At 47.9% G+C, this 12,763-nt stretch overlaps 1 protein-coding gene across 8 annotated transcripts in view; it reads right to left on the bottom strand.

The window, feature by feature from the left end:
• Positions 1–2,531: 2,531 nt before the first annotated feature.
• GRIK3 (glutamate ionotropic receptor kainate type subunit 3) overlaps positions 2,532–12,763 on the bottom strand; it is a 321,882-nt gene continuing 311,650 nt past the window's right edge. For 5 of the 8 annotated variants that reach the window (XM_043994620.1, XM_043994614.1, XM_043994611.1 and 2 more), the window contains 3 exons: positions 11,483–11,705; positions 10,312–10,562; positions 2,532–9,487 (listed from right to left, as the gene is read on the bottom strand). In XM_043994620.1, the coding sequence (XP_043850555.1) occupies positions 9,290–9,487; positions 10,312–10,562; positions 11,483–11,705 (672 nt within the window). In that variant the 3' untranslated portion in view covers positions 2,532–9,289. The remainder of the gene's footprint in view (positions 9,488–10,311; positions 10,563–11,482; positions 11,706–12,763) is intronic. The other 3 variants (XM_043994615.1, XM_043994612.1, XM_043994617.1) reach the window with 1 other exon arrangement.

Here is a 12,763-nt window from a genome sequence, read left to right on the forward strand (position 1 = left end):
GAGCAAAGGTGATTTGCATGTAGTCAGATATCTGGGAAATGATAGAGCTGGGATTTGAACCCAGGCCACAAGACCTTTCAGCTAGTGATATCCACACTATACAAGGCTTCTTTTTATCTTTGCCATCTTCTCAGGAGGGAGAGGCTGGTAATAAATTCCCCCTGCGTGGTTCTAGTCTCAGCGTGGGCCACCCTGCACAAAGGCATCAGTGGCCTCATTTACATAAGATAATGAAACTGCAGTAAAAATAGTATAAATAAATAAATAAAGCGAGGGCAACTTTGTTTCTATAATGACAGATGCTCTTTAAGCAATTTACTAATGTTTCCCAGGGAGATGCCATCCAGGCCTGGTGGGGGGAGTGGTAGAAGAGGGTAGGGAGCTCTGGTCCTCTACTTCCCCTTAGTGGAACCCTGATTGAGCTGCAGATAGATACCTGAATCTCTGGGGCTCTTTCTTGCTGGTTTCCCAGCTCTGTCATGACGATGGGATGTTGCAGAGACTGTGGGGTCTCTCTATGAGGGGGAGCTTGGAAGTAACACAGAGAGAAGGAGGCGGGGGGGAAGACGAAAGAGAGACAGAGACAGAGAGACAGAGAGACAGAGGTAGAGAGACAGAGACAGACAGAGAGACAGAGACAGAGAGAGGAGAGAGGGAGAGGAAAATAGAAGGATAGGGAGAGAGGGAAGAAAAGAAAGAGGGAGAGGAAAGAGAGAGGGAAGAGGAGAGGACTATAGATAATACCAGAAAAATGGGGCATCCTGGTTACATTTGGCCCTCTCATCCTTTCTCAGACATAGTTTTCTAGATTATCAGAAGTGTACTTCCAAAAAACCTTGTTTACACACACACACACACACACACACACACACACACACACACACATATATGCCATCTGTATTGTTGTAATCTTGGGTTTGCCACTGGACTTTGCTGAGACTCAGTTTCCTGATCTGTAAAGTGAGGGGTGGGGTGGATTAAGTGGCCTCTAAGGTACCTTTCAGCTCTAAATCAATGATCTTGGAATCAGCGTGGCTATCACCTCTATCAACTCATACCTCAACCTCTCCCTGCCTTGGTAATTGGTCATCATGAAATTTTGCTTTAGCCAAAACAAATTTCTCCCGCGGTGGGCAGCCTTGTGGTGATGAGGCTGTTGCATGAAAAATGATTATTTTTAAAACCTTTCATCCACTCCACAAACATTTGTTAACTTCTTACTGTGGGCAATGGCTATGCTGTATTCTGTATTATAAAAAAAAAATCCATTTTGTGAGTTGCTGTGGCCAAAATATTCATGATCCCAGTGACTAACCTTCCAGTGATGAATCTCTCCACACCTCACCAGTCTGGTACTCAGATAACGAACAATCTGTTATTGGGTCTCACTTGGAGCTTTTCCAGCTTGAGTTTCCCCAGAGAGCTCCTGTCCCCCGATCCAGCCTTGGAGAAACCAGGGTCCTCCTTATGCTATGGGAAGTCATCAGATGAGGCTGACAATAGAAATTGATTTTTTCCCCTTAGGACTGGGGGTTTTAACCTTTTTTTGGGAGGGGGGGTCATGTACTTCTTTGGGCCCCTTCTCAGAATCCTTTTTAAAAATAAAATGGGATTATAAAGGATACTAATTATATTAAAACACAATGATCAAAATATAAAAACAAGTTCACAGAACTCAGGTTACAAATCCCTATTTTAGGGGAAATTGTGGCTGTGCAAGAGAGGAAAAAACCAACCTCTGGTGTTCTAGGGACTACCTTTTCTTGAGACAGGCTGCTTTGTCCTTTTTTTTAATGGCTGATAAGAAGCCTTGAAAATTTGACCCCTGGTTTGGGTGTGTGGAAAGCTGAGTAAGCCACTTTTTTGGGGGCGGGGCGAGGCAATTAGGGTTAAGTGACTTGCCCAGGGTCACACGGCTAGTAAGTGTTAAGTGTCTGAGGTCGGATTTGAATTCAGGTCCTCTTGACTCCAGGGCCAGTGCTCTATCCACTGTGCCACCTAGCTGCCCCTAAGTAAGCCACTTTTGAGGAGGTAAACTGTGGCTTCCTTCAAGACTCAGCTCAAACATTCCACTTTCTGCAGGAGAACCTTCATGGTTGTTCAGGTGCTAGTGTCTTCCCTCTGAGATTGCCTTTCATCTCTCTCTCCCTCTCTCTCTTTCCCTTTCCCCTTCTCTTTTTCCTTCTCCCTCTCCCTCCCCCTTCCCTTCTGTCTCCCCCTTCCCTTGTCCCTTCCCCCTTCCTCTCCTTTCCCTTCCTCCCCCTTCCTCCCATATCCCCACTCTCATTTGTACCTAGTTATTTACATATTGTCTCCCTACCAGACTAGAAGTGCCTTGAGAGTAGGAACTATTTTTACCTTGCTTTAATTTTCCAGGGATTAGTCCAATGCCTGGCATAGATGCTTAATAAATTAATAAATACTTGTTGAATTGATTGATTGAGTAGGAATAGTGGGAGCCTGAGTTCACTCCCACCTCCAGAAGAGCCAGTTCTCCAGGAGAAAACTAAAAGAAACAAACAAGGTGTGACTATTTTCTAGAAATCTTTTTTATTATTTAAAATTTAAAACCATATTACCTCATAACAGCAAACTGTGTACTTTGATATTTCACAGTGTCTTAAAAAGGAAATCAACAGATTTGGGGGGGAATTTATTTACATGGGCCTAGAATGATTAGCAAGTAACACAGTTACTATGAAACCAAAATCATTACAAAATGTTTACAAAAAACTATATTCATAGAAATTCTGCATGTCCACAAAGGGCATCCCCTGATTGGCCCAGAGACCATCGAGTGAAGGAAGGACAAAAGGTAGGCCAGGACAGGCCCTTGGGCAGGGGCTGGAGTGAGCAAGAGCCAGTGAGAGAGTGAACAAGCTAGCTAGCAAGCGAATAAGTGAGCCAGGGGAAGGCAGACTCAGGAGCTTTGGGCCAGGCCCCACTGCATGATAGAAGCACAGATCTTATCCTTAAGGGCCCATCCAGGGAGGCCTAGCCAGGTGGTGGTCCTTACCATATTTTACTGTCAATGTGCCCAGGAACAAGGTCAAGGCAGGCCAGTTGAGACCTGGTAGAACTCTCAGAAGATCTACTCATCAGGCACCTCTGAACCGTGGCTGCCCGAAGAGTTTTTCTTTGTTCCTTCCTGAAGGTTTAGGGGCAGCCTCAAACCCAGAGAGCCCTGACCAAAGGGCAGAGGAGGGAAACCAACCAAAATCTCCTGTCCCACCAAGACAGGAACAGCAGACATTACTGAGGGAGAGCCATAGGAATTGGGGAGGTCCAGGTAGGCTGAGGGAAAGGGATGGAGGCTGAGAGGCATAGAAGGAAACTAGTAGCTGAGTATGGAGGTGATAAAAAGCAGTGGTGAGCGACAGAGACAGAGACACAAGAGGAGAGGAAAGAAAGGAGATGAGAGAAGGGAGATAGAGACACACAGAGAAGAGGATGAGAGGAAGGGAGACAGAAACAGAAAGGCAAGAAGGAAAGAACAGAGGGAGGGGAAGAGGGAAAGAAAAAGGAAGGAGGAAAAGCAAGGGAATAGTTAGAGGGATTGAGGTAGACAAAGACAGGGAAGAAGAGGAGAAGGGGGAGAAGGGAGGAAAGGGAAGAGAGTGTAGGAGGAATGAGAAAGAGGGAGGGAGGGGGAGAGAAGAGAGAGACAGACAGAGAGAAGCAAGCTGTAGTGTGGTAGTTCACATATAGTTACTGTGCTTTGTTGTGTTGAGTTTGTGTGAGGTGATGCCATGTCCAGTATATGGCTTTGGGGAGCATTTAGTTTAGTCAAGCTATTCCCTTGGGGTGGGATGATTCCATACTTTGCCGTGCCCCCCAAAATTCTGTGGTGCAGAGTTGGGGTTCTAGTGAACAAGGGGATGGACCGTTCTCCCTATAAAGCTAAAATCCACCCAGAGATGGAGACCCCACCCTGGAGGCAGCAGAGGAAATTAGATGAGGCTCCATCTCCTTCCCCCATACATAGGAGAGAAAAGGAAATTTGACCTTTGGGTTCATGCAGGACTAAGAAAGGCAAGTGGGGCTGATCAGGGAGGATACCTCGGCTCACACCCCCAGGTCCACCACTGCCCTGCTGCTGATCTGTAACCTTCTCTGCAGGCCTCAGTAGTCCACACAATAGGGCTTCCCTATTCAATTCTGTGAGTTCTAATGTGAAAGGGGTGGGGCAGATAGGATGCAAACCTCTGTTCTGGGGTTTCTCCTCATTTGGGATTACAGCCCTGGGCTGGTATTTTGAGATTAAGTGGAGTAGTGAGAAACAATTTATGTGTTTAATAGATGTATGTGTGTGTTTATGCATGTGTGTGTGTATATGTTGGGTTGTATGCATGAATATGGGATAAGAATGATGGGAAGACGACCTGACCACTCACTTCTTCTAGCTGACCACAAGAAGGTAAAGTGGACCATAGATCCTTTTGCTCTCCCTCCCTGCCCATTCCCTGATGGTCATGAGAGATGAAGAGGCCACATCACAGAAGGATACAGCTCGGGGGGCGGCTAGATAGCACAGTGGATAAAGCACCGGCCCTGGATTCAGGAGTACCTGAGTTCAAATCTGGCCTCAGACACTTGACACTTACTAGCTGTGTGATCCTGGGCAAGTCACTTAACCCCCATTGCCCCGCAAAAAAAAAAAAAAAAAGAAGGATACAGCTTGGCCAGGCCACCACCAATCTGTCTTCTTCTAGCCACACACCCCAAGACTGGGAATGGGGAAGAGCACAGAGGACCCCTGGAAACCTTCTCCTGCACCCTAAGAGCTAGCACTAAGGCTTATCAATCCCAACTACAGCAATGGGAGGGACCCAGAAGGCAGGACAAGGTGATGGGGACATGGCCAGGAGTGGACAGCAGAAGGGGGGCAGGGAGGAAGAAAGTGGGGAAAGGAGAGGGCAAGGAGAGAAAGTAGGTACCACAGGTAGCCTGTGCACTGGCTTGGGGGGGAGTTGAACTTCCCAGGTCCCTCTCTTGTGGTTTGGCTGCCCAGAGTGCCTGGCTCATCCCCTCAATATAGTGGATTCTGCTCTTGGCCTTTCATAGTCTGCAGTCTTCATGTTCCCCAGAATGTATCTGGGAAGGGTCTGCAGGCATCTGGGCAAGAAATACTCCTTGGAGGTCCTTGAATTACCATCATCCAAGTTTTACTGGCCATATTATATATACACTGTGTGTGTGTGTGTGTGTGTGTGTGTGCGCGCGCGTGTGCGCGTGCATGTGTGTATACACGCAGCAGGCATGTGAGCGTGTGTGCGAGGGGGTACATATACAGATGTGCTATGCAGTATATATACACTGTGCATATATATATACAGTATATATATGTATATATATATATCTCTTTGTACATTCATATATATATATATAGTACAGAACTTTGCTTTCTACCAAAGAAAAGTTTTGGGAGTTGCTGTCTCTCCTGAAGCAATGCCCAAGGACTGTAAATGAAGCATCGTCCCACTGCTGCTGTCTTCAAGACTAGCATTAAGAGGAGGGTCCGGGCGAAGGGCACCAGCAGGAGGTTCTGCTACTGAAGGCAGCTGGGTTAATTCCAGATGTCTGCTTGCACAGCTGGAGCATCTGGGGGAAGGGATCAGCTACTTCATGCTGGGTGATGGAGAAGAATTTGCAAAAAGCCTGAATAGTAAATGCCTCTCCCAGCCCCTCCCCAAACATGGCTTCCCAACACACACACACACACACACACACACACACACACACACACACACACAAAAGGGAGAAAGAGAAAGGAGGAGAAAGAAGGGGAGGAGTAGAAGCCCCCGACCAGGGACTGGCCAGTCTACTGCTGTGATTAGTTTCTGCCTCCTTCTTTTGTTTAGGGAAGGGGCACAGCTCCCGGATCCCACTGATGGCTAATCTCTCAGTCCATCCTCAAACTAGGCCAACTCTCCTCCTGCCTGCCGGGTCCCAGGCTCTAGTATTCTTTCTGAAGGAGGCAGCCATGTGGCTCCACTAAGAAAGAGGCCATTCTTGTCACTTGAAGGAGCTGCCTTCTCCAGGCTATTGGCTGAGGAAGGTCTTTTCTTTCCCAGAGATGCTCTTGAGGCTGGGCTGATAGAGCAGGCTCAATAAAGAAATCTTCCCGGGCTCTCCCTCATTGGTCCAAATAACAGGAGTTCTGAATGGCAGGCAGTGTTAGGAGGAAGGAAAGAGAGTGGAGGGGAAGGGAGGGGAGGTAGTCTCTGGGGAATTTATCTCACTGTCAGATGCCAAATTGGCCAGTTTGGCCAAGAAAGTATAGAACAATATCTGGATTATGGGAGATCGATGGTGACTCCAGAAACCTGAGGAAAGACTGATGCTGGGACAAGTGGTCAAGATGAGGGGCCTGTCCAAACCTGGGTTTTTCCACCAGCAAACTGGAATGTTTAACTATCTCTTGACATTTTAATCGTGTGGATGTGCATTACAACCCCTAATGATCTGGCTAATGTCCAATACATTCTGCAAACCTGAGCACTAAGAAACCACTCCTTGAAGGTGAAAACATACCTTCCTTTCCTGGTTGTGTCTTTCCTGATATGATCTTGAGAATCACACACCTCTGTAACAAAGTTTTCAGAGATTCGAGTTTACAGGGAACATTGGACATTAGCCATCCATCCTCACTGGCTAATGCTGGATGCTAACCTGATGTAGGCTTCTGACCTCCCTTCTAGCTCCAGATCTATGACTCTCTGGTCTAGGATATAAACTCTTAACATATAAATACATGGGAGCATCATTCCATGCCAGCAAAGAAAACCAGAAACCACCTGACTACTTGAAGAAGGTTTGCCTAACTATTGTGATAGTTCCTTGTTTCTCTCACGGAAATGCCACACACAAATCATCTCACTTAAAGTGCTTTTTGCACACTGCTGTGAGAATATATTGAAGCACACACACCCATTTTATATATGGCTGTGTATGCATGTATTCTATGAAATATATTCTAATGATAAGTAGTGGCTAATAAACACAAAGGGAAGAGCAATTAGACAAATCCATATTTAGGGTCCTGTTAATTCACTTAAAAAATAATAAGATGAGTGACCATGAGTTAATAATCAAGCGCTTGGCTTAGACTTAGTCCAAATGTTCATGCACTTCATGTGCTGGCACCTGAAATCCAAACACAGTCTCTTAGGAAACATTTTCCTTCACCAAAGAAGTATCAACAGGACTCTGATTTACTGATTGTTCTTCCCTGTTCCTGACATTAGCTAGACACACATATGTGTGCATATATGTATACACACATACCAAGAAACTCCATTACATCATGGCTTGTCTTCTCATTAGTGAATGCATTTGGCTATAGTGCAGGGTCAATTGACCCAGCCCGCCCCAAACATTGTCTACCCAATCAGAGCTGGGGACATGTGGTGACCCTGGAAGCAGGCACTGGGTCTGTCCCTCAGCACATGGGCTACAGAGAAGGTACTCCTGTTTAGGCTGTAGTGCATGGGGGGACTCTTTGCCTGTCCCTGCCTAATCCCACAACCATGGGGTGATCCTCAGTGGGTCTGCCCACTTTAATAGGGACTGGGAGGGGGTGGGAGGATTCAGAGACTTGTTTTTTTCTGAGAAGCCCCCAAAGACCAAACTCAGCTCCTCAATAACAAGGTCACTTCAGCAGAGCTGGGAGGCGAGGGCAGGACTGAAGCATCGTGTTCAAGCCAGGTACTGGATGTGGAAGGCTCATGTCACTCTGGCCCCCACCCTGATGAATGCCCTCCACGTAGGGCAATCCTCCTGCTCGAGAAGAGCCTCTGAGGACCAACCGTGCCTTCCTTAAGTACACTTTGTTCCTTCCAGTATTCCCTGTTGCCCACTTCTCTGGCCAGTCCCCCAAAGCACCACAGTGTCCCCACCACTCCAGGGGGAATGAAGAGAGGAGCTGAGGGGTGACTTGGATGGAGGTCACCTTGTGGGGTCTTTGGTTAATGCTTCTAGGCACAGTTTCCCTCTCCCACCCTGGGGAGATGAGATTTTGCCCAGAATTGCCATTGGAAACAAGCTCTCACAGTTTCTGAAAGGTCCTGAAGGTCAGGGCCTCTTGTGGTCATCTCTTCAACCTCTGGTCCTCTCCATGTTCCCAGATGTCGGCCTCTACAGGATGCTGTCTAGCCCAAGGCTCATCTATGCTCTAAAAAAATGAAGCTTTGCTTCTTCATTAGCCAGGGCCAAGAGCTCATTTCTCCTTCATTTGTCCTCCCAAGAGGACAGAGGGGGACAGAAAAAAATCAGTGGCAAAAGGAGACAAGACATGACCAATGAAATCTTCAGGCTCCAAATGAATATCAGCCTGGCTCTGGCAATAGCTTGGTTGTCCCAATTGAAAGCTATCTGTTTTTTTCCCAAGATATATGTCTTCCTGCCTGGCTTTGGAGGGTGAGGACTGGTGGCTGGAGTCTCTCCTTTCTCTAAGAGGGACAAGAGGACATCTGCCCCTTGGGTCTGGAAGAGCTTGTTGAAGAATTCATCGTGGTTTACCTCCCTCTACTCTGGTTCTCTCAGCCCATTCAAAAAAGAGGTGTCTCATCTAGAAGGAGTTCATAGTGTTGCTTCTTCCTGGGCCCTTCCATCATCACCAACATGGTGCTCTGTCTAAGCCAATGGGCCTCAACCCTCCTGGATACTCAGCATGAGGCTAGCAGTCAATGGACAGCAGAGGCTTCCTTTCAGCCTATCTGTCCTGGGGGTGTGTGGGTGTCCATCTGTCCATAATGATGGCCATTCCCCCTTAATCAAAATAGTTGCTGTTTTTTTTAAATTGCCACACTCCTGGAAGCCCACCGGACAGAGTTTTAAATGTGGAGACTTGGGATCCCCCCAGAAGGCTGCTGGCATGGAGCCCTTTTGTCAGCAGAGGGTCCACTGTATGAATCCCTGTCTACAAGATGGGGAGTGTTCAGCCTGAGGGGTGTGTGTGTGTGTGTGTGTGTGTGTGTGTGTGTGTGTGTGTGTGTGTGTGTGACACATATGCATTCTTCATCTTAGTCTCTTCTGCTTTAGAGAGACAAAAAAGAAGCTCCCCCTTCCCCCACTACCCACCCAATTCCCATAACCACAGGTTGGGGTCTGGTAGGTTCATTGTAGATGGGCAAGTGGGGGTGGGGCCAGCTTCCTTCACTGCCCAGACTTGGAAGGGGGATCTTTCCTTCTGTCCCCATCTTCTGCCTTAAGGGAACTGCCTTAACTGCCAGTCCCTGGCCCTTGGTGCAACCCTAGGGGAACACAGGTGCCAGTGCAGTATTGCAGGTCATACTGTCCTTGCCTGGGAGTCTACGGTCATTGAATGTGTGCATGTTGATGACAGCGTCGGCTTTGACCATGACTGGTGGCTGAGGCTTGTGTTTGACCCGTCGCTGGCAGGTGAGGGAGAATCGGATTTCGTCAGCCACAGTGCTGCAGAATGAACGCTGGAAGGAAGAGGGAGGAGGAGGCCTGCTGTTATTCCCTGTGTGGTACAGAGGGCAGAATTATACTTGGGGTAGCATCGGTCTCTCTGAAGGAGTAAAGAGACCAAGATTCTGGTCTCAGTTCTAACACTAACTCGCTATCTGATCTCGGGTTTATCTCCTTCCCTGCCTGACCCTCAGCTTCCCCATCTGTGTAATGAAGAGATTGGATTGTATGAACTCTAAGGTCTTTCCCAGCTCTGACATTCTATGTTCTAGGGTCCCCAGCTCTGACATTCTATGTTCTAGGGTCCCCCAGCCTGACATGCTGTGTTCTAAGGTACACCAGCTGATATTCTATGTTCTAGGGTCCCCCAGCTCTGACATTCTATGTTCTAGGGTGCCCCAGCCTGACATGCTGTGTTCTAAGGTACACCAGCTGACATTATGTGTTCTGGGGTTTCCCAGCCTGACATGCTGTGTTCTAAGGTACGTCAGCTGACATTCTATGTTCTAGGGTCCCCCAGCTCTGACATTCTATGTTCTAGGGTACCCCAGCCTGACATGCTGTGTTCTAAGGTACACCAGCTGACATTATGTGTTCTAGGGTCCCCCAGCTCCAGCGGTCTGTGTTCTAAGGCCCCTCCCAGCTCTGACATGCTGCATTTTAAGTTCCCTTCCAGTTCTCGACATTCTGTGTTCCAATGACTTTCCGAGCTCTGACATTCTGTGTTCTAAGGTCCCACTCAGCTCTGACACTCTCTAAGTGCTCATCCCTCCCTTGACCCCATCCCCCAGCTAAGCTCTGTCCAATCAGTCTCCGATGTGCCCTCACTCACTCCACCTGGCCCCTGCACCCCCACCTCCCTGGGGAAGGGGTTACCTGTTCCCGCTCAGCTGTTTTTCGGAGTTTGTAGATGAACTCTCCCACAGCCACCAGCACAGAGAGAACCAGCCCCGCAGCAAGCACGATGAAGATGCCGCCAATCTTCTGAATGCCCAGGGCGCTAGCCTCCTTGTTCTCCTCCTCGGGGCAGCCATTTCCCCGCCACCACTTCTCTTTCATAATGTGAAGCTTGTCCTCTTCCTGGAGCTGGAGGATGGCAATGGTGATCTTGTCCCTGTAAGGGGAGCCTTGGGGAGGGGACATGGAGGAAAGTGCTGTCAGGGAGAGCCCAACCCAACCTCCTCCTGAGGCCCTTTTTACACAAAACAACAGCAAGGGCAACAAGAGAAGCTCACATTTCTCTAGTAATTGTCTCAGCCCAGGGAGATAGACCAGGAAACCTAGAGTCTGGGAGGAGAAGGAATTTGTCCATAGTCACATAGATAAGTGACAGAGACTTGAACTACTTATCTTTTGACTCTAAATCCAGGTCAGTGCACCTTCAGGTATTCTCTGCAGATGCACATGTATTACTGGAGTTGTGAGGGTGGGGGAAGTAAGGAAGGGAAAAAGGACCCTCAGTAGGTAAGGCACTTAGCTCTAGCTCTCTCCCCTTAGCACATTAGTCCTGGTCTAACGCACCAGGAGACCTGGATTTGAATTTCAACTTTTACTACTGTGTGACCTTGAGTAACTTCTCTCATTTCCTCAGTTTTCACATCTCTGAAATGGGGATAGCAATACCTGCCTTAGTTCCCAACCAGGGCTATCGTGAGGATCCTTTGAAATAATGGATAAAAATACAGTATAAAAGTGAGCTACTTACTGTTTATTATGGGTCAGTGGATCATATTATTGAGCATTTACTCAGACACAGGCAGAGAGCTCCACAGTGTTTGTAGAGGAGGAAGCAGGCAAGAGCCATATGGCCCCTTCCTGCTTCATGTTATTGACTGGGAATGGCTACAAGAGATGTCATGAGGTGTTCAAACCCATCCCCTCATCTCTAGGTAGTGCTAAATTTCCACCCTCCAAGCTGCCTCGATATGTGATCCCAAGCAAGTCATCTCTCCCTGTTTCTTTCCCTTCAGTTCCTTGTCTGGGCTATGAATGGTGGGCAGCTTCCTCCTTGGTGAGTGGCAGTGGCGGGGACTGGACACCCACTCACCCATAGGTGTGCCGATCCCATAGCCTTTGGAGTCGATGAGGCCCCCAATTTGGGTGAGGTTGCAATTCCTCTGAGTGATGTACTCTATGGCTGTGGATTCCATGAGTAGGGCGTAGTCGGCTGTAAGGGCTCTCTGGATGCCCTCCTCATTGTTCTTCACCAGGGCTGAGGGTTTGCTGCTCATGAATGCCCACATCTTCTCAAATGTGGAAATCTTGGATTTCTGGGAGAACCACCACCATGGCAGCAATAGAAAGAGGGAGGAAGGGGTTAGGGGATCATGGAGGAGGGGGTGGGGGAAAATAAATGGAGAAGACAGAAAAGATTTGATGCAGAAAGAAAATAGGATTTTAAAGAGAGGGAGAGAGAAGGAATTGGGGAGGTAAAAGGAAGGAGAGGAATAAGGAAAGAGGGAGAGGAGGGGAAAGACAAAGGAGGAAGGAGAGCAAGGGATAAAGGAGTGGAGTCAGAAGAGAGAACAAGAAAGAAGGGGGATGGAGGAAAGATGAATGAGAGAGGAGAAGGAAAGAAGAAAAAAGGGAAGTCAGATTAGAGAGGACAGAAGAGAGAAGGAAAGGATGGAAATAGGAGGAAGGGAGGAGAGGGAGAAGCCAGAAGAGAGGAAGAGTAAGAAAGAGGGAGAATGGAGGCATAACAAATGAGAGGGAGGATAAGAAGGGAGGAATGAAGAATTGTGGAAGAAGAGAGAGAGAGCAGAGGAGGGAAGATGAAAGAGAATGGAAGGAGATGAGGCCAAATGGAGGGCAGTTATAGCAAGGAGGAGAGAGAAGAGAGGAGGGAGGGAAGAAGGAAGGATGAAAAAAGAAGCAAGGAAAGTAGGGAAAAGAGGGAGGGAGGGAGGAGATAGGAGGGAAGGAAGGAAAGAATGAAAGAAGAAAAATGAGAGAGAAAAGGAGGGAGAGAAGGGAAAAGGAAGGGAGTCAGAAGAGAATAGAGTAAGAAAGAATAGATTGAAAAGGGAGAACAAGGAAAGTGGGAAGGAAGAAAGATGAAGGAAGAAGAGAGAGAAGGGAGGAGAGAGAGAGAATGGAGCAAAATCAGAAGAGGGAAGGAGGCAAAGATTCAGCTGCAGGCTTTTCCTTGCAGCTGTTCCCACCTGGGGGTGTTTCTCTCTAAGGAGGCTGGTCCCCATCCAAGGCAACTGAGACCCCGGGAAAGATCAGGAGGGAGTGAAAGACTTCACTCAGTAGAGTCTCATCTAACTTTCTGCCATTTCTCAATGCCTTTTGGAGACTCAACCAATGGCAAGACTCCTGTCTC

The sequence above is a fragment of the Dromiciops gliroides genome, chromosome 3 (assembly GCF_019393635.1).
Source record: "Dromiciops gliroides isolate mDroGli1 chromosome 3, mDroGli1.pri, whole genome shotgun sequence".
NCBI lineage: Eukaryota > Metazoa > Chordata > Mammalia > Microbiotheria > Microbiotheriidae > Dromiciops > Dromiciops gliroides.